Source organism: Microcebus murinus, chromosome 17, assembly GCF_040939455.1.
Source record: "Microcebus murinus isolate Inina chromosome 17, M.murinus_Inina_mat1.0, whole genome shotgun sequence".
NCBI lineage: Eukaryota > Metazoa > Chordata > Mammalia > Primates > Cheirogaleidae > Microcebus > Microcebus murinus.
The window spans coordinates 11,877,225-11,892,759 of record NC_134120.1 but is presented as its reverse complement, the minus strand read 5'-3'; the positions used below and the strand labels follow the sequence as shown (position 1 = coordinate 11,892,759).

The 15,535-nt window shown below is 36.4% G+C and overlaps 1 protein-coding gene and 1 pseudogene across 1 annotated transcript; both read right to left on the bottom strand.

Annotated features, from left to right (window-relative positions):
* Positions 1-6,834: 6,834 nt before the first annotated feature.
* On the bottom strand, positions 6,835-13,749 carry LOC105876740 (serpin B3-like). Its single transcript, XM_075993759.1, has 8 exons — positions 13,703-13,749; positions 12,923-13,113; positions 12,631-12,687; positions 11,214-11,342; positions 10,386-10,503; positions 9,200-9,342; positions 8,380-8,535; positions 6,835-7,694 (listed from the first exon to the last, which is right to left on the bottom strand). The coding sequence occupies exons 2-8, from the start codon at positions 13,085-13,087 to the stop codon at positions 7,284-7,286; spliced, it is 1,179 nt and encodes a 392-aa protein (XP_075849874.1). The 5' UTR covers positions 13,088-13,113; positions 13,703-13,749; the 3' UTR covers positions 6,835-7,283.
* Positions 13,750-14,338: 589 nt separating this feature from the next.
* LOC142861731 (uncharacterized) lies at positions 14,339-14,502 on the bottom strand (annotated as a pseudogene).
* Positions 14,503-15,535: the final 1,033 nt, after the last annotated feature.

The window sequence follows — 15,535 nt, the reverse complement described above, 5'->3', positions numbered from 1 at the left end:
TAAGGTAGCAGTGACTTTCTAAGACCAAGTATTTCATGTCAGATGCTTATTTTCTTTCTTAAGACTGTGCCATCAAGTCTTTCTGTGTTCCCAATATATTTAGGAGCTGGAATTTTCAGAGCTGTGGTCAGGGAACTGGGCTGTAGCTGCTCTGAGGTTTGGAGGGCACCATACCCTAGATATGTAATAAGTGACCCTAAGAATGAGAATTTGGAGGTGAAGGCACCAAAGCCCCAAGTTCTCCATGAGCCCATTCAATCTCGACAATGTCTCAGTATGTTCCTGTCTGCAAATCCCTCAGAATACTGAGATCCAAATCTCTTAGTAAAGCAATACCTAGTGGTCTCTCCATTTCACAATGCATCAGATTCTTAGAAAACAGAACCTCCTGTCTTCAATGTTATAGGTACCACATGATTTCTTTAGGTATCCCACAGCAAGTTTCTTGCGGAACAAAGCACACTCTTCATAATTGTGAAATGTGTTGGGGAGATATAATTAAAAACAAATCTTTCCAACCCAGAATACTTCTCTATTGTGGTAGTAGAGAAAAATAAAAAACACTTTTAGTATTGAATAAACATTAAAACAGAATGTGATGCACATCATAGGTAATGTGCTGAGAGACTGTAGAGACAGAAGGAAATCTCACCCTTTGATATTGGCAAGCAGATACAACCCATCACACACATGTTCTCAAGGTAAACAATAACTGGTCCCCAAACAAGAGGATTTGGCTGCTCCATTTGTCACATATAATTCATCCTAGATTCACCTGGTAATTGGGGTGACCATCTGTGTTAGCTAATTGGCTTTATACAGAGGAAAAACAAACTTTTTCTATCTTTAGGACAGAAGGAAATTTTGCAGCTCAGAGGCAGGTGCCCTTTGACCTTAGACTCTTATCCTCTTACAGAAACTGGGATATAGTGTTCCTATCTCCCCTGATGGAGACATTTCTAAGAAATTGTTCCCAGGTTCTTAAGAAACAACTCTTTTGGCCATAAAGCTGAAAAAAGCCCATTTTGTCTTCAAAAGGATTAATGTACATTTCAAAGAGAGGAGAAAATATTTAAAATAATAAATTTTCTAAAGTAAATATTCTGATAAAAAAGATGGAGGAGAATCTCTTCCTTAATTTTTATCAAAGAACATTAAGCCTCTTATTTTTAACTTGTATGTGTCTTAACAAATGTTACATTGACATTGGGGTTCTCGTTTGACATTAGCACAGTTAACCACAATCTGGTTATTACAACTGTCATAACATTCAAAAATTTATGTAAAAAATGTGGTCATTAACATATATTCAATTCTTTTTCTTTGAACTCACCACATTACTTTATGACTATTTACTTGAAACAGTATTACCAGCTGTTTGGAAATAGTATCATAGTTGCCAAATCCACTTATTAGAATTACAGTGCATAGAAAATAGTGAATCATTGTAGACAGTAGTAATCCAGTATAGTTACAGTTTATCCTGTTTTGTTTAATGAGTTGTATCTTGATTCCAATAGCAGTATTATGTCATAGTCTGTGTTCTTTGAGAGTTGATAGTATATTAATGCAAATTATAATTATTTAAAAATTATACCTAGATTTATGAGTAAAATTGATCAGACTTAGAGTCAGTGAACTTTTTGAAAATTTAGATTTTATTGATATTTCTGAATAGATAATACATTCATGAATTAAGATACAAAAGGTGAAAAGAGTTTACAGAGTGCACAATCTCTGCCACAAACATCACTAAGCTACTCACTTACCCTCCCCTCGAATACATGGTATAGTTTTATTATCTGTTACTCCAGAGATATGTTACATATATATATATACACACACACAAATACACACATACAGATTATTTTTTATTTCTTTTTAGCACAAATGGTGTCACACTCTATAAAATGATCTCTGTTCTTTTTCACTGATTTTTTACTAGTTATTAATAATTATCTGGTACTGCAAAAATAGTAGTAATATTTCTGTCCTTTTTTATCTTTTGAATTCAATGCTTTTAGTGTTTCTAGATGCTTCTAGTGTTTCCTATTAAAATGGATTTTGGCTTCAAAATTGAGAGAGTTACATTTTAATATGTTAAAGAATCAATCTCTATTTTATTGTAAAGAGCTCTTATAAAACATATATATTAAATTTTTGCCACATAATTTTCTAGGATCTACTAGAAAGCAATATTGTTCAATAGAATGTTATATGATGATGAAAATGTTCAATAATTGCATGGTCCAATATGATAGCTGCTAGCCATAGGAAGGTATTGAACATGTGATATATGACTAGTATGGCAGAGGAATTATATTTTTAATTTGTTTCTTGTTACTTAATTTAAATTTAAATAGCCACATGTGGCTAATGATTACTGTATTGAACAGTGCAGGTCTAAAGCAATTTCCCCCTGAGATCTGTTAATGTGACCAAGTATATTAATGTATTTTCTACTGTGGCTATCTGGAATGAGCCCATTTTGTCATGTTGTCGTATTCTAAATTTTAGATGATTTAAAAATATATAAAATGCAAATATGTACAAAAATGTATACAAATATGTATATATAATCTTAATAATAATAAATAATTCCCCATATATCCTTCCCATAGGTCAGTAAATTGGCCTCAGAATCCCTTTTTATCCATGTTCCTTCCTGCAGATATATACTACATGGACTTTTGCTTTAGTCAATTCCTGTTTTTGAAAATAGTTTTATTCACTAGGATTGTACTCTTAAATAATGTGTCAATTAGCTAAAAAAACTGAGTAGCAAGCACAAACCTAGCCATACAAGGAAAAGCCACTGTCTTCACTGTCCTAGGACAGGGTAAGTAACACAGAATTTCAGGATCTCAGCCTTCTTGGGAGTTTCTCAGAGCTCCATTTGAAGCAGTCAGTGGCTGAAGTAATGAGGTGATCCTGGGAGGCATGGGTTTCTCCACAGGTGGGGCATCAGGTAAGGTTGTTTAGTGTGTCTAGTGTGGGAGTGAGGGGAAACTTCCCATTTCTCCTGAAAGTTCACTGAAAGATCAACTCACAATTAAGGCAAATTAATAAGAGGAAGAGCTTTATTTACTGTGTGCATGGGCAGAATCTCAGAGTGATTACCCAATATCCCAGTGGGACCCAGATATTTTTATACCTTTCTTTTAGAGGAAAGGAGAGATGAGGAATATATGTAATTCTGTGTAGGGGCAATAAATGATTGCTAGGGAAGATGAATAGATAGTTGGGAGAATGAATGGCTGGGAAGAAACAGATTGACTTGTAAAACCCAAGAGACAGGTATTATGTTTAAAATTATTTAGGCCAGGTTTGGTTGCATTGCTGATTTTCTTTTCTGCAATGTTGCCAGATAATAAGAAAAGGAAGGGAAATCCATTGTTCTTTTGATAGGCCTGTCTGGTTATGCAAATAGAGGGATAGCCCCTTCCAAGGGCTTGTTGATCTCTAAGGGCCTTTAATTCAAAATACTCTTTATATCAAAGAGTCATATTTTAGGGTGAAATTTCTTGAGCTGCTCCATTGGTTACTGGTTATTTGGTACAGTAGGTTACAGATGGAGCTGCTCTGTGGCTTTTTCTTTTAAGCTCACCTTAGCCTAATTCCAATTTCCAGAAGCTTCTGTGGGGAAATGAACGCTCCTGGCATATCCAGCCAACAGGTTATGGACAATAAGAAATTTGTCAGCACATGGTCAAGACAAGCCAAGTACAGGTAAGAGTCTGACTTACAATCTCCTGGGTATTCTATCCTCAAGATCAAAATGTGGGACAATTGTGGCAGCAGTCTTGAAGGTGACAGTTCTCGATGTGTTGTTCCTTTTTCCTTAAGTCACACTTTCCAAAATATGCTAATTAGTGCTGTCAGGTCGACAGTTACCATCCTTGGATTTCTCTTTACTATCGTCTCAAGTTTCCCTTTGCCTTTCTCCTCCTCTGGATATCTGTCCTCTTTCCTAATCTTATGTCTCCTCTTTCTTGGTTTACTCTTGTATTTAGTGGAACATCTAGCTTCCTGAGAAAGGTGGGTTATGAGATAATTTTTCTGACACTTTGCATGTCTGAATATGTCTATATTCTACTTTCACATTTGGTTGATATTTATCTGAGATTAGACTTCTTAGTGGAAAATGATTTTTCTTCACAGTTTTGAAAAGGCTTTGCTGTATTGTCTTCTTTCTGTCTCTTTTGCTATGGAGAATTTGGAGCCACTCAGATTCCTTATGCATGACTTCTTTCTTTTATTTTTTCTACTTGAAAGCTTGAAGAATATTTTTCTTTTGTATCCAGTGTTTTGAAATTTTACAATATGGGCTTTGATGTGGCTTTTTTCTTTTTTTCAATAAAATATGAGAGGAGAAACATTTTGGTTGCATTTTATATCTTTGCCTCTCCCTAGCAAGGGTTAGAGGCATGCCCTTCCCCTCCACAATGCTCATCACATCCTTCAGATGCGGGTCTACCTGTCCAAGCCCTGAATCCCTGGTGAACACCACCACCATTTGAGCACCATAGTGTTAATCAGTACGAATTTGATGGTGAGTACATGTGGAACCTATTCTTCCGATCTTGTGTCACCTCACTTTGGATAATGGGCTTAAGCTCAATCATGGTGAAGGCACCAGGTCGAGAGTCAGGACGCTAGAGTTTCTATTCTAACTCTGCCCTGACTTAACTGAGAACTCAGAAGGCACTTTATTTCTCTGGATTTTTTTTTTTAATTGCCATAATGAAGAAAATTGTAGGTACACATACATACCACATTTTCTTTACCCACTCATGAACTGATGAGCACTTAGGTTAATTCAACATCTATGCAATTATGAATTGTGCTGCAATAAGCATTTGTGTGCAGATTTCTTTTGATAAAATAACTTCTTTGCTGGGCATGGTGGCTCACACCTATAATCTTCACACTCTGGGAAGCCAAGGCTGGAGGCTTGCGTGAGGGCAGAAGTTTTAGACCAGCCTAAGCAAGAGCAAGACCCTGTCTCTAGAAAAAATAGAAAAATTAGTCAGGTGTGGTGGTGCATGTCTGTAGTCCCAGCTACTTGGGAGGCTGAGCAGGAGGATTGCTTGATCCCAGGAGTTTGAGGTTGCAATGAATTATGATGATGCCACTGGCCTCCAGCTCAGGCAACAGAGTGAGACTGTGTCTCAAAATAAAAATCTCCCTTCCTTTGGGAAAGTATCAAGTGGGATTGCTGGATCAAACGGTATGTCTACATTTATTTCTATGAGGAATCTTCATACTGTTTTACATAGAGACTGTCCTAATTTTCAGTCCCACCAACAGTGGGGAGCATTCCTTTCTGTCTGCATATATGCCAGCATCTACTGTTTTTTGACTTTTTAATAAGGGGCATTCTGACAGGGGTCAGGTGAAATCTCATTGTGATTTTAATTTGTATTTTCCTATTGATTAGTGATTGTCACACATTTTTTCATATATTTGTTAGCTATTTGCCTATGTTGTTTTGAAAAACTTCTATTTATGTCTTTTGCCCACTTTTTAATAGAGTTGTTTGTTTCCTGCTGATTTGAGTTCTTTGTAAATTCTGGATATTAGTCCTTTATTGAAGAATACTATTTGAATATTTTCTCGTATTCCTTAGGTTGTCTATTAATTCTGTTGCTTATTTCCTTTGAAGAAGCTTTTTAATTTAATTAAGTTTCATTTATTTGTTTTTCTTTTCCTGTATTTGTCTTTGGGGTCATAGTTATAAATTCTTTACCTAGGCCAGTGTCTAGAAGATTTTTTTCCTATGTTTTCCTCTAGAATATTTATGGTTTCATGACTATACTGTCTTTTGTAAATCTTGAATTAATATTTATACATGGCAAGAAATAGGGGTCTTGATTCATTGTTCTGTATGTAGCTATCCAGTTTTTCCAGTTCCCTTGACAGCTTCACCAAGTCTCATTCTTAAGTGATGACAGTTCTGTTCCCTCAGCTTTCTTTATTCTTGGGCTGCTGAGTCCTCCTGAGGAAAATTTGACCTTGGTCAAATACTCTAAATTTATGTTTTTTGAAATCAGCTGGGATTCAGTAATGACTGGGAAGAATCTGGGATAAACATATATCCATGAATAAAGCTACCTTCTAGAAAATAAAAATTTTCAATCCTGGCCTTTGCATATTGGCATACTTTAAGGTCAGTTCTAGACCCTCCATTCTTCTGAATTTATCCTATCTCCCTAGGATATCATCTTTGCCTTAAGCTAAAGTTACCATATTTATGCCAGTAGCTCAGCAATTTTATATTGAACATCACTAATTTAGAGCTTCTGAACATATACTGTCTCTGAGTTCTATACTAATATTTTCATGTGCCTGCCAGACAAATCTATTTGGATCTTAAAAGAGCCTCAAATTCAATTCTAATTTTAACTCATGATCCTCTCTTCTCTCCAAAACAAAATCTAGCTGGCTAGCTCAGAAACTTGGGTGTCTTTCTTGGCTTTTCTTCACTTCCCTATATCTACCCTGTTGCCATAATCCTGCGTCCGTTACTTCCTAAATAATTCTTATAAGTTATCTCATTCTCTTCATCTCTACAGTGATTTTATTTCGCTCTTAGAGAAACAAATAATCAAAGCCTGTAATGAGCTTCCTATTCCTTTCAGGATAAAACAGAAAGTTCTTAATGTGGTTTACAAGGCTCTTCATGTTCTACTATCTGCCTACCACTCTGGAATAGTCATGCTCTATTCTAGTTTAGAATTTTTCTATCTATATAATTAATATATTTCCAAATTATCCTTTCTATGTGTGAATGGCCACTGCATTTTGTGGAAAGAAGAAAGACAAAACAGAAAATAATTTAAGTCATTATTTTATTGATAATGTATTATATAGAATCACAAATTTAGATATATAAGAAGGGTCCCAGATGTTACCTAAATTCAAAGAATTGTGGGTGTCTAGGTTAATGAGTTTGAAGAGAAAATAAGATTTGTTTTGATTCATTTAAAATAGGTTGCAAACAATTATATTTCAAATTTAGAAGATATTGTATTGAAATAACCTTTTATAGTACTTGGAAGTTGAACATTTTTCCCCAAGGAAATTTTTGTTGGAGAGAAAGTAGATTTATGTATGTGTTTAAAAAGAGAAAGATAGAGAGACATGCTATTTCAGCTATTAAATTCTTGGTGATGAATACGATATTGAAAAGAAAACTGAATCAAGACAACCTGTTGTTTCCAGCAATAAGTTTACTGGAATAAATCTGTGAACATCTTCCAAAAGTTACAGGCTAATCACATCTAAGGGGAAGAGACTCTTCCAAAGAAGAGGATGCTGTTGGTCTTAGTTTGCTTGATGAAGAATAGGAATGGGTGATTACAATGGAACTCTTCATGAATTGGATAAGAAGCAGATGTCAGGTTGATAGCTATGCCAGTGGCAGCAGCAGCCTCTGCTCCCTCCTCTGTGACCTCTACAAATGCCTTGTGTAGGACTTTAGTCACTACAAGACCCCGACTCCCAGTCATGCCTGAGAGGTCAGCATCCTGTGGAGAGAAAACATCCACCATCCCAATGGCCATCAACATGTCCTTGAGGTCATAGCTCTCTTCCACTTTGAACCGAGGTAAGTATAGATCCACATCTCTCTTGCTCATATTCTGTGAGCTTGTCCATTCTATCAATTTCTCAGCAGTGAGTTTATCTTCAAGCTATAAACATGAAAAAAGAAACTGATATGGTTAACTACAGACCTCTAACATAGCTTAACAATGAATTGAATATGTGTAAAGTTTTTGTTTTAGCACTAAATAAAAATACAAAACATTTATTTTATTAAATATTCTAATAAACAAGAGTCCTGATTATATAAGTACATTGGATTATACATGTGTAACTATATATGTATGTACATGTATATATATAAACAGAATCATTACATTATTTTATACTAAATGAACTCTATTTCACTTTCCTTATGCCAACAGCCTCTTACATATGTTAATTTGTAATAGTCTCTTCCTGTCCTGTACACATCACTTAACACATACTGCAATTACAGTGTCTAGCCTATTGTAATTTTTTTTTTGGTGTATTTATAAATTTTTCTCACGTTGCTATATATTTCTCTCAATCAAGTGTAAATTGTTGCATAATACTACCATCAAATTGAGATCCACTGTATATAACTGTAATTAATTAATAATTGCTGAAGCTTTCAGTTTGTATCAGGTCTTATGTTAAAAGATGTGTAATACAAAAGTAAATCATTTTTCTTCATTTTGAATTTTTCATTAGTTTAAGGCTCCTTTGTCCAAAACCTTTAGCCTTGTTGAGACTTGTTACCTTAGGAAGAAAATCTCGGGCAATAGAAGGATTGCAGATGCAAAATTTTACCTTCTGCAGACCATCTATGTCATTTGGCAGCAGCACAATCATGGTTAGGTCTTCGCCTTTGTATGGTATTTCCAGAACTTTAGCCTGCACATCCTCCAGCAAGGCAAAATTAAAGGATTTTCTTTGATTCATCATCTGTACAGATTTGCTGGTGCCCTGCAAAAAATTAATGTGCCAAACAAATACCAAGTGAGACACAAGCCAAAAATGAAAATAGTATTGAGTTACCAACACATCTTTCTCTTTCTAAGAAATAAGGCAGGAAATTTGTGAATAGGAGAAAAGAGTTTCTGTAGGTATTTGTAGCGAAATAAAATTATAAGAATGAAATGTTTTACTTTGCATGGTACATCCCATCAGATGTGTTTAAATTTGACATGAGTGGATTAAGAAAACATTGTTCATGTATACTATGGAATACTACTAAACTACAGAAAACAATGGTGATCGAGCACCTCTTATATTGTCCTGGATAGAGCTTGAGCGCATCCTTCGAAGTGAGATATCACAAGCATGAAAAAATAAGCACCTCATGTACTCACCATCAAATTGGTATGAACTGATCAACACAAAGGTACTCACTTGGTAGTAATATTCACTGGTGTCAGTCAGGTTGGGAAGGGTGGGTGCGTAAGCTCACAACTAATGGAGATGGAGCACACTGTATGGGGGAAGGGCACACCTCTAACCCTGGCTTGTATGAGGCAAAGGCATTGCTTGTATCCAAAATTTTTGTACCTACCTAATTTTCTGAAAAAAAAAAAAATTAACATGCTCTTTATAACTACATTACATTATATAAATAAAATGTAGGCAATACCTTGTTCAGCCAAAATTCTCCCTCTTTTGTATCTTCTTTATTAAATTTCTCCTCCCACTGCCCTTTGAAATAGACTGCATTCACAAGAACCAGTATGGTGGTGTTGTCAAGAGTCTTGTTAGGAAATAGGTCTTTGATTTTTCCTGCAAGGAAAGGAAAAAGAGCATCTGTCATGCAAGGTACAAGTGGTTTGTCTGGAAGATGCTTTGCAAAAGTTTGTGACTGATCATTAATTAATCACAAATTCACTACTTCAGAAACTCACTGACCAACAGTTCACCAGACTCAGCTGTGCTCATGGCTGCTGCCCGATAGAGTTACCCCTGTAGGAGATTCCACTCCTTGTGATGAGAAAGGGGTGCAGGTTCTCTGTCTATGGCTGAGTTCAGTCATCTACACTGAATACTTTTAAACTGATTTTATGTGCTCTTTCAACATATCTATTAAGAATTCATGTCTCCCTCCCTTCCTGTCTTCCTCTTTTTGTCAACTTAGGGCTCACACACAGAGGTGTAGGACTTGATGTTTCATTAGGACAAATATGAACTCTATGCTCTGAAATACATGCCCTGTGCTGTCAGACACTACTTCCTGGGGAGTTATTCCATTAATTCCCATGTTGAATTGCTGTAAATTTGTCTGTAATGACAGTTGGGAGGTAGGATGGATGTTCATAGAATGAAACCTTTGGTAAGCTCTCTACCATGCAGGAGAAATAAAGCTGTGACAATCCCTGCAGCTCCAGCTCAGGTGGTAAAAAGAGTGGGTTACAGAGTGGGTTAAGAGCTGCTTATTTCCCAGTTAATTAAGGAGAAGGGACCTGTTGGAATATTTTTCCTTAAAGATCTATAGTCAAAAATTGTCTCTGACTTAAAGAAAAGGATATGATCTTGAAATGAGCCTGTGCAGAGACTTGGGATCTACAAAAATATAGTCATGTGGGACCAGGTGCAAAGAATTCTCCAGCTGTGTTTCTACATAATTGGCTTCCTGTGATTCCTTCCTGTGGGATTTCCCCTTGGCTCTCCCACATTAACATGTACTGTTTCATCTTCTGCAGAGTCCTCCTGCCTTCTTTCTGCAAATCCATCTCTACATCCACCCTCAAAACCCCAAACAGTGTCAAGCACAGGGCTCACTCACACAGGAGACTCAAAAATGTTCCTATAATGGGAAGTCCTCTTACCATTTGTTTGAGTTTCCACCCAGGAGTTAATCTTCTTTTCGTTTTCTTCTGCAGCATTTTGAAAATCAATAGATTCTGCACTGGCCAGGTAAAATTCCTTAATATTATCTAAATATTCCTTTAAGATGTAATGGAATAAAAGAGGAATTGGGGTAATGTATCAGCAGCTATGTATTACTGCTACCAAATTTAGTTATTTATAATTATAGCAAGGTGAGTCCAGACCGTGAACACATCCACTATCTCCTGCCCAAGCCTATTTTTGTGCAGCTGCCTCGTAGCCCATGTTAAAGAGGTGCAGGCTGGCACAAGATGGAGGTAACTGCAGGTCAAAGTCACCTGGCAGACATCGAGGCAGAAGAGGCTGTGGTTGGCAAGCTCCAAAGCACCTTACTCTGAAGCAGGTGACTTGCTTCTGAGGCTTCTTTCCAGTAATTCCAATCAAGACATCTCCTCACCTTTGTGTCTTCCTCAGGCATTCAGTATTCCTCAGCTGTCCCCAGGGATTCACCCAAGCCTGCCCACTCCAGTAATATCCCAGGAGTCTTACAATTTCCACCAATCCCTGCTCTATATTACTGGCATGTCATGTCTCACTGTGCTACCCCACCTCCTGTTTCCTCATCAGATTATCCCTAAAACCATACTTTCCTGGTGCAATATCAGAGTCTGGGGTGGAGTTGTGGTATTGGAGCCGATGAACCCTTAGTCAATATGCTCCCCACCTGAGAGGACCAGACTCATCTTCCTTGCCCTGCCACTTTAGACCATTCAGACAAGTAGGACCCAGGAGGCAGAGGAAAGTTTTGGTAGATCAGGTGAAATTACCTCAAGGAATTGATAAGTCTTTTCTCCATAAAGCTTGTTGGCAATCTTCAGCTCATATACTTCAGTGTGTTTGTGTAATTCAGTCAGAAGCTTTTGAAATTGGTGATGCACATTTCCTGGCTTTTCATCCTTCAAACATCAAAAAGGACCTCATTGAAATACCCTATCAATGTAATTACTAAACCCATGCTAAATCTGTGGTGTCAATACCTAAAGGTGAGTGGTCTCAAAGATGACCTTTTGTGTCAATTCCCTGATATTTGCTGTCTTTTTACCTCAAATATTTTTCAAAATCTACCTTACAATTAACCTCTTCCAGTAAATTCTTTCTTCTTCCTCTAACATATCCAATGTTTTCTCTTTTGAACTAAAGATGCAACACCATTCTACCACTGAATTGTCCCCTCGTTGGTTTAAATGGTTAGGTGTATTTTCCTAAAGCTAAACTCTAAGCTTCTCAAGGGCAAGAACCATATTTCATTTCTAACAACCATAATGATATGATTATGTTGAAGTTTCGATTTTTTAGATATGTTGTGACATGACATAGACATGCTGTTCTACCCCTTGATGGAATCATCTTCTAAGACACATTGACTGCAATTTATGGCTCTTTCCTCATGATGGTCATTCTCTGCATGTAAGAGCGGTGTGTGCCTGGTACTCATCTGAGGCCTTTACATGGGTAGCTCGAGAAGTCTTTTGTCCAATTCAGATGAAAACAAGAAAAGTCAGAGAATTAAAAAACCGGTCTAAAGAGACATGAATTGGAAAATCGAAGGTTTGAACCTAAACCTGTCTGATTCTAGAAGTCTGTAATTTGTAGCTAAGAGTTTTGCACCATTGAGGCTCTAAATCAAAATATCTCATAGATATCATTTCTCAAAATGTACTTGGAATTTTACTTATTATTCTTGATTTCATTAATGACAATTAAAATTAAATTATTTTAGTGATATTATTGTGATTAATATAATTATTAGTTTATAATAATAACTTTTATTGTGGCTTTTAATAAGCCAGTCACTGTTGCAAATGTTTGCATGTATTTGCATGTATTGAACCAGATTGTTTGTCATCCCTACTTTAACTGGGATGAGGTCAGTGAGGCTCAGCAGTTGTAGCTTACTCGCTTTCACTATGTGTGAAGAGCAGAGCTAGAATTTGATCCTAGGCTATGCAGTTCTAGACCCCTGCTCTTAAGTACAATGCTGACTTGCTCACAGTAAAGCTAAAACACAAACTAACAATTGTGCAACATGAAATGCAAACCAGTCTGTACACCATATTCTTTTTTGTCCAGGAGTTCTTCTAACAATTGCCTTTAGTTTCTTAGTTTATGTGAAATTTCCAGCTTATACTGTGACCCACTTATATATCTGAAGCTCTCTCTGAAGGGCAATGCTCTGTGACTCACATGGCACTTTGTATCTCTTTCTTTTGTGTTTTCTGTGACTTCATTAAAGTGAAGGACCTAGAAGAGATACAAAGTGGGAGAAGAAAATTTTATTGAGAAGCTATGTTTGAATTAGTGCTCACACAGTTATGGAAATTTCTGCTCAGCCCCTGTGGTATCCATCAGCCCCTGCACATACATCAGGCCCTGTGCTACTCCATAGGCCTCCAGATCTGGTGTCCTACGCATGCTCACTGACACAGTGATGGAGAGCAACGTTCAAACAGGTCAAGATAACAAAGCTGACACCTACCTTCTCGATTTGTAGTGCAGTGCTTTCTCTGCACCCTAATAGAAGCATCCCAAATGCTGATGTGATGCTGAAAGGGGAATAGAAGATGTCGTCCTCCTTTGATTTTCCAAACTGTCGGAACATATCTAAAGCAAACTGGGTGTTTGCTTCACTGAGTGACTTCATGGTGACCTTGGTGTGATCTAGAACTCCTGGAAAAGCATCAGATTCATTTTAAAATCACTTTACTGAATGGAGAATCACTTCATAATAACATTTTTCTTACAGAAAGTGACATATCTGGGTTATAGGATTCTGGCAATTAAAATTTTCTTTCTTTTTACTTTTCAAGCCTTCTACAAGGTCATGTATTAATGTCAAAATTACAAGACTCATGAAATTACTATTTTCTAAGACTTTGTCAACAGGAAATAGAACATCTTTATCTGTTCTTCATTGGGGGCGGTACTAGGTCTAGGCAGAAAGGCTTTATAACAAACACTCAGATGAAGATTTCTGTGGGTGGCATGCAGTCAGCTCTCAAGAGGCACCTCTGACTTTTCCTTCAAGGTTCTGTGTCTGCAAGGCACTATTCCCCACCCCCATGCTGCTAAGGGTGCATTTGTTCACTTGCAAATAAATAATTGAAAGGATAAATTTGATGAAGTAGGTATTTTAATTTAGCCCTTGCAGAATAAGCAAAATACAATTAGACAGAATGAAGTAGATATAAAACACATTATTATTATTATTCTAAAAAATAATTCATGGTGTTAAGCTGGAGTGGCTGGAAACACTCACCAGTGTTCCTCGAGGAGGTGAAGTTGTCAGAAAGCCTAGAGTGTCTCGGTGTGATAAATGGTGAGATCCTGAATATATATACCTTTCTTCTTTCTGCCACTCCCTCTTCATTGCAATTGGTATTTCAAGTAAATCAACTTTAGATTTATGAGGGTGAAGAGTTTCGGACAAAAAGTCAGGATTTTTTTTTCTACCATTTGCCAACAGAAAAGAAGCCAAATACTTGTAGCAAATGCAATCATTGTTAACCATTTAAGCTGAGGGATTTAGGGACTTTCCTTGTGTCACAATATTTTAGTCTCTTTAGTAATTTGTCCTAAGGAGGCTCATAAAATTCTTGTTTCATCCCTTTTTGCTTAAACCCCATAACTGAGTAGGATTATGCTCAGGGAGCTCTAAGTCTATGGGAAGCAGGAAATTTTTATGATTGGGATGGATATCCACTTGGCCCAGAAAGGCAAAGTCTCTCATTTAGTATTTGTTTAGGCTTTTGCGTGCCCATCCTTGATCTGGAGGGTTTAAACTAATTCTGTCCCTTATAATTGGCTCTTGTAATCTCACCTAACAGGTTGGGCCCAGCAGGATTCAATTGTTTTAAATCCTGGAGATATCAGGTAGACTTGTTTTTATTTGAAAGTTGTCATGACTCTGGAAAACAAAGCAAGAGAATCAGTAATATTTTAAATAAAAGTCATAAAAAATATTTTAGTTCTTTCCATGACCTTTTTATAAAAGAAGGAATTCTTGGATTGTAGTTGATTATACTACACTTGATCTTAGCCGAAAGGCCGAGAAGTGATGTAGTTGATTATAAATTGTTGTTTAACGACAATCAAAGTAAAATAATTATTGTGGATGATAAAAGCCTTGCAATAGTCATGGTTAAAGAAGCAAAGAGATTTAGTTATTTCTGTGGCATATAACAATTTAGCATGTATAATTATTATTGATAGTATTATACCAAGGCATAATAGAATTTTAGGAATCTTATATACTTTTGGAACAAGTATTTATAATACATTGATATAAATACAACCAAAAGAAAGTTACATGCTATTTCATATTTGACAATGCTTTCTTGTACAGTTTAAAATACCAGTAAGCCTAATAAGCTTTTCTTGGATGTTTAGTGTTTCTATTATTAAAACGTAGTTTGAGGTTAAAAGGACTGAATGGGGAAAATAATCTCTTTTCAATAAATGGTGCTGGGAAAACTGGATAGCTACATGCAGAACAATGAATCTGGATCCCCACTGCTCACCTCTCATAAAAGTCAATTCAAGATGAATAACAGACTTAAACCTAAGGCATGAAACCTTAAGAATTCTAGAAGAAGATGTTGGAAGACCCTTTCAGACATTGGCAAAGGCAAAGGACATAGGCAAAAAATTTTTGAAGAAGATCCCCAAAACAATCACCACAGCAACAAAAATAAATAAATGAGATCTGATCAAATTAAAAAGCTTTTGCACAGCCAAGGAAACTATTATTAGAGCAAATAGACAACCTACAGAACGGGAGAAAATATTTGCTGTCTATACATCCGATAAAGGGCAGATAACAAGAATCTATCTAGAACTTTAAAAAATCAACCAGAAAAAATCAAACAACTCTGTCAATAAATGGGCAATGGAAATGAACAGAAACTTTTCAAAAGAAGACAGAATAATGGCCAGCAAACATACAAAAAACGCTCAACATCTCTAATCATCAGAGAAATGCAAATCAAAACCACAATGAGATATCACCTAACCCCAGTGAGATTGGCCTCTATCAAAAAATCCACAAACAACAAATGCTGAGGAGGATGTGGAGAGACAGGAAAACTCTTAC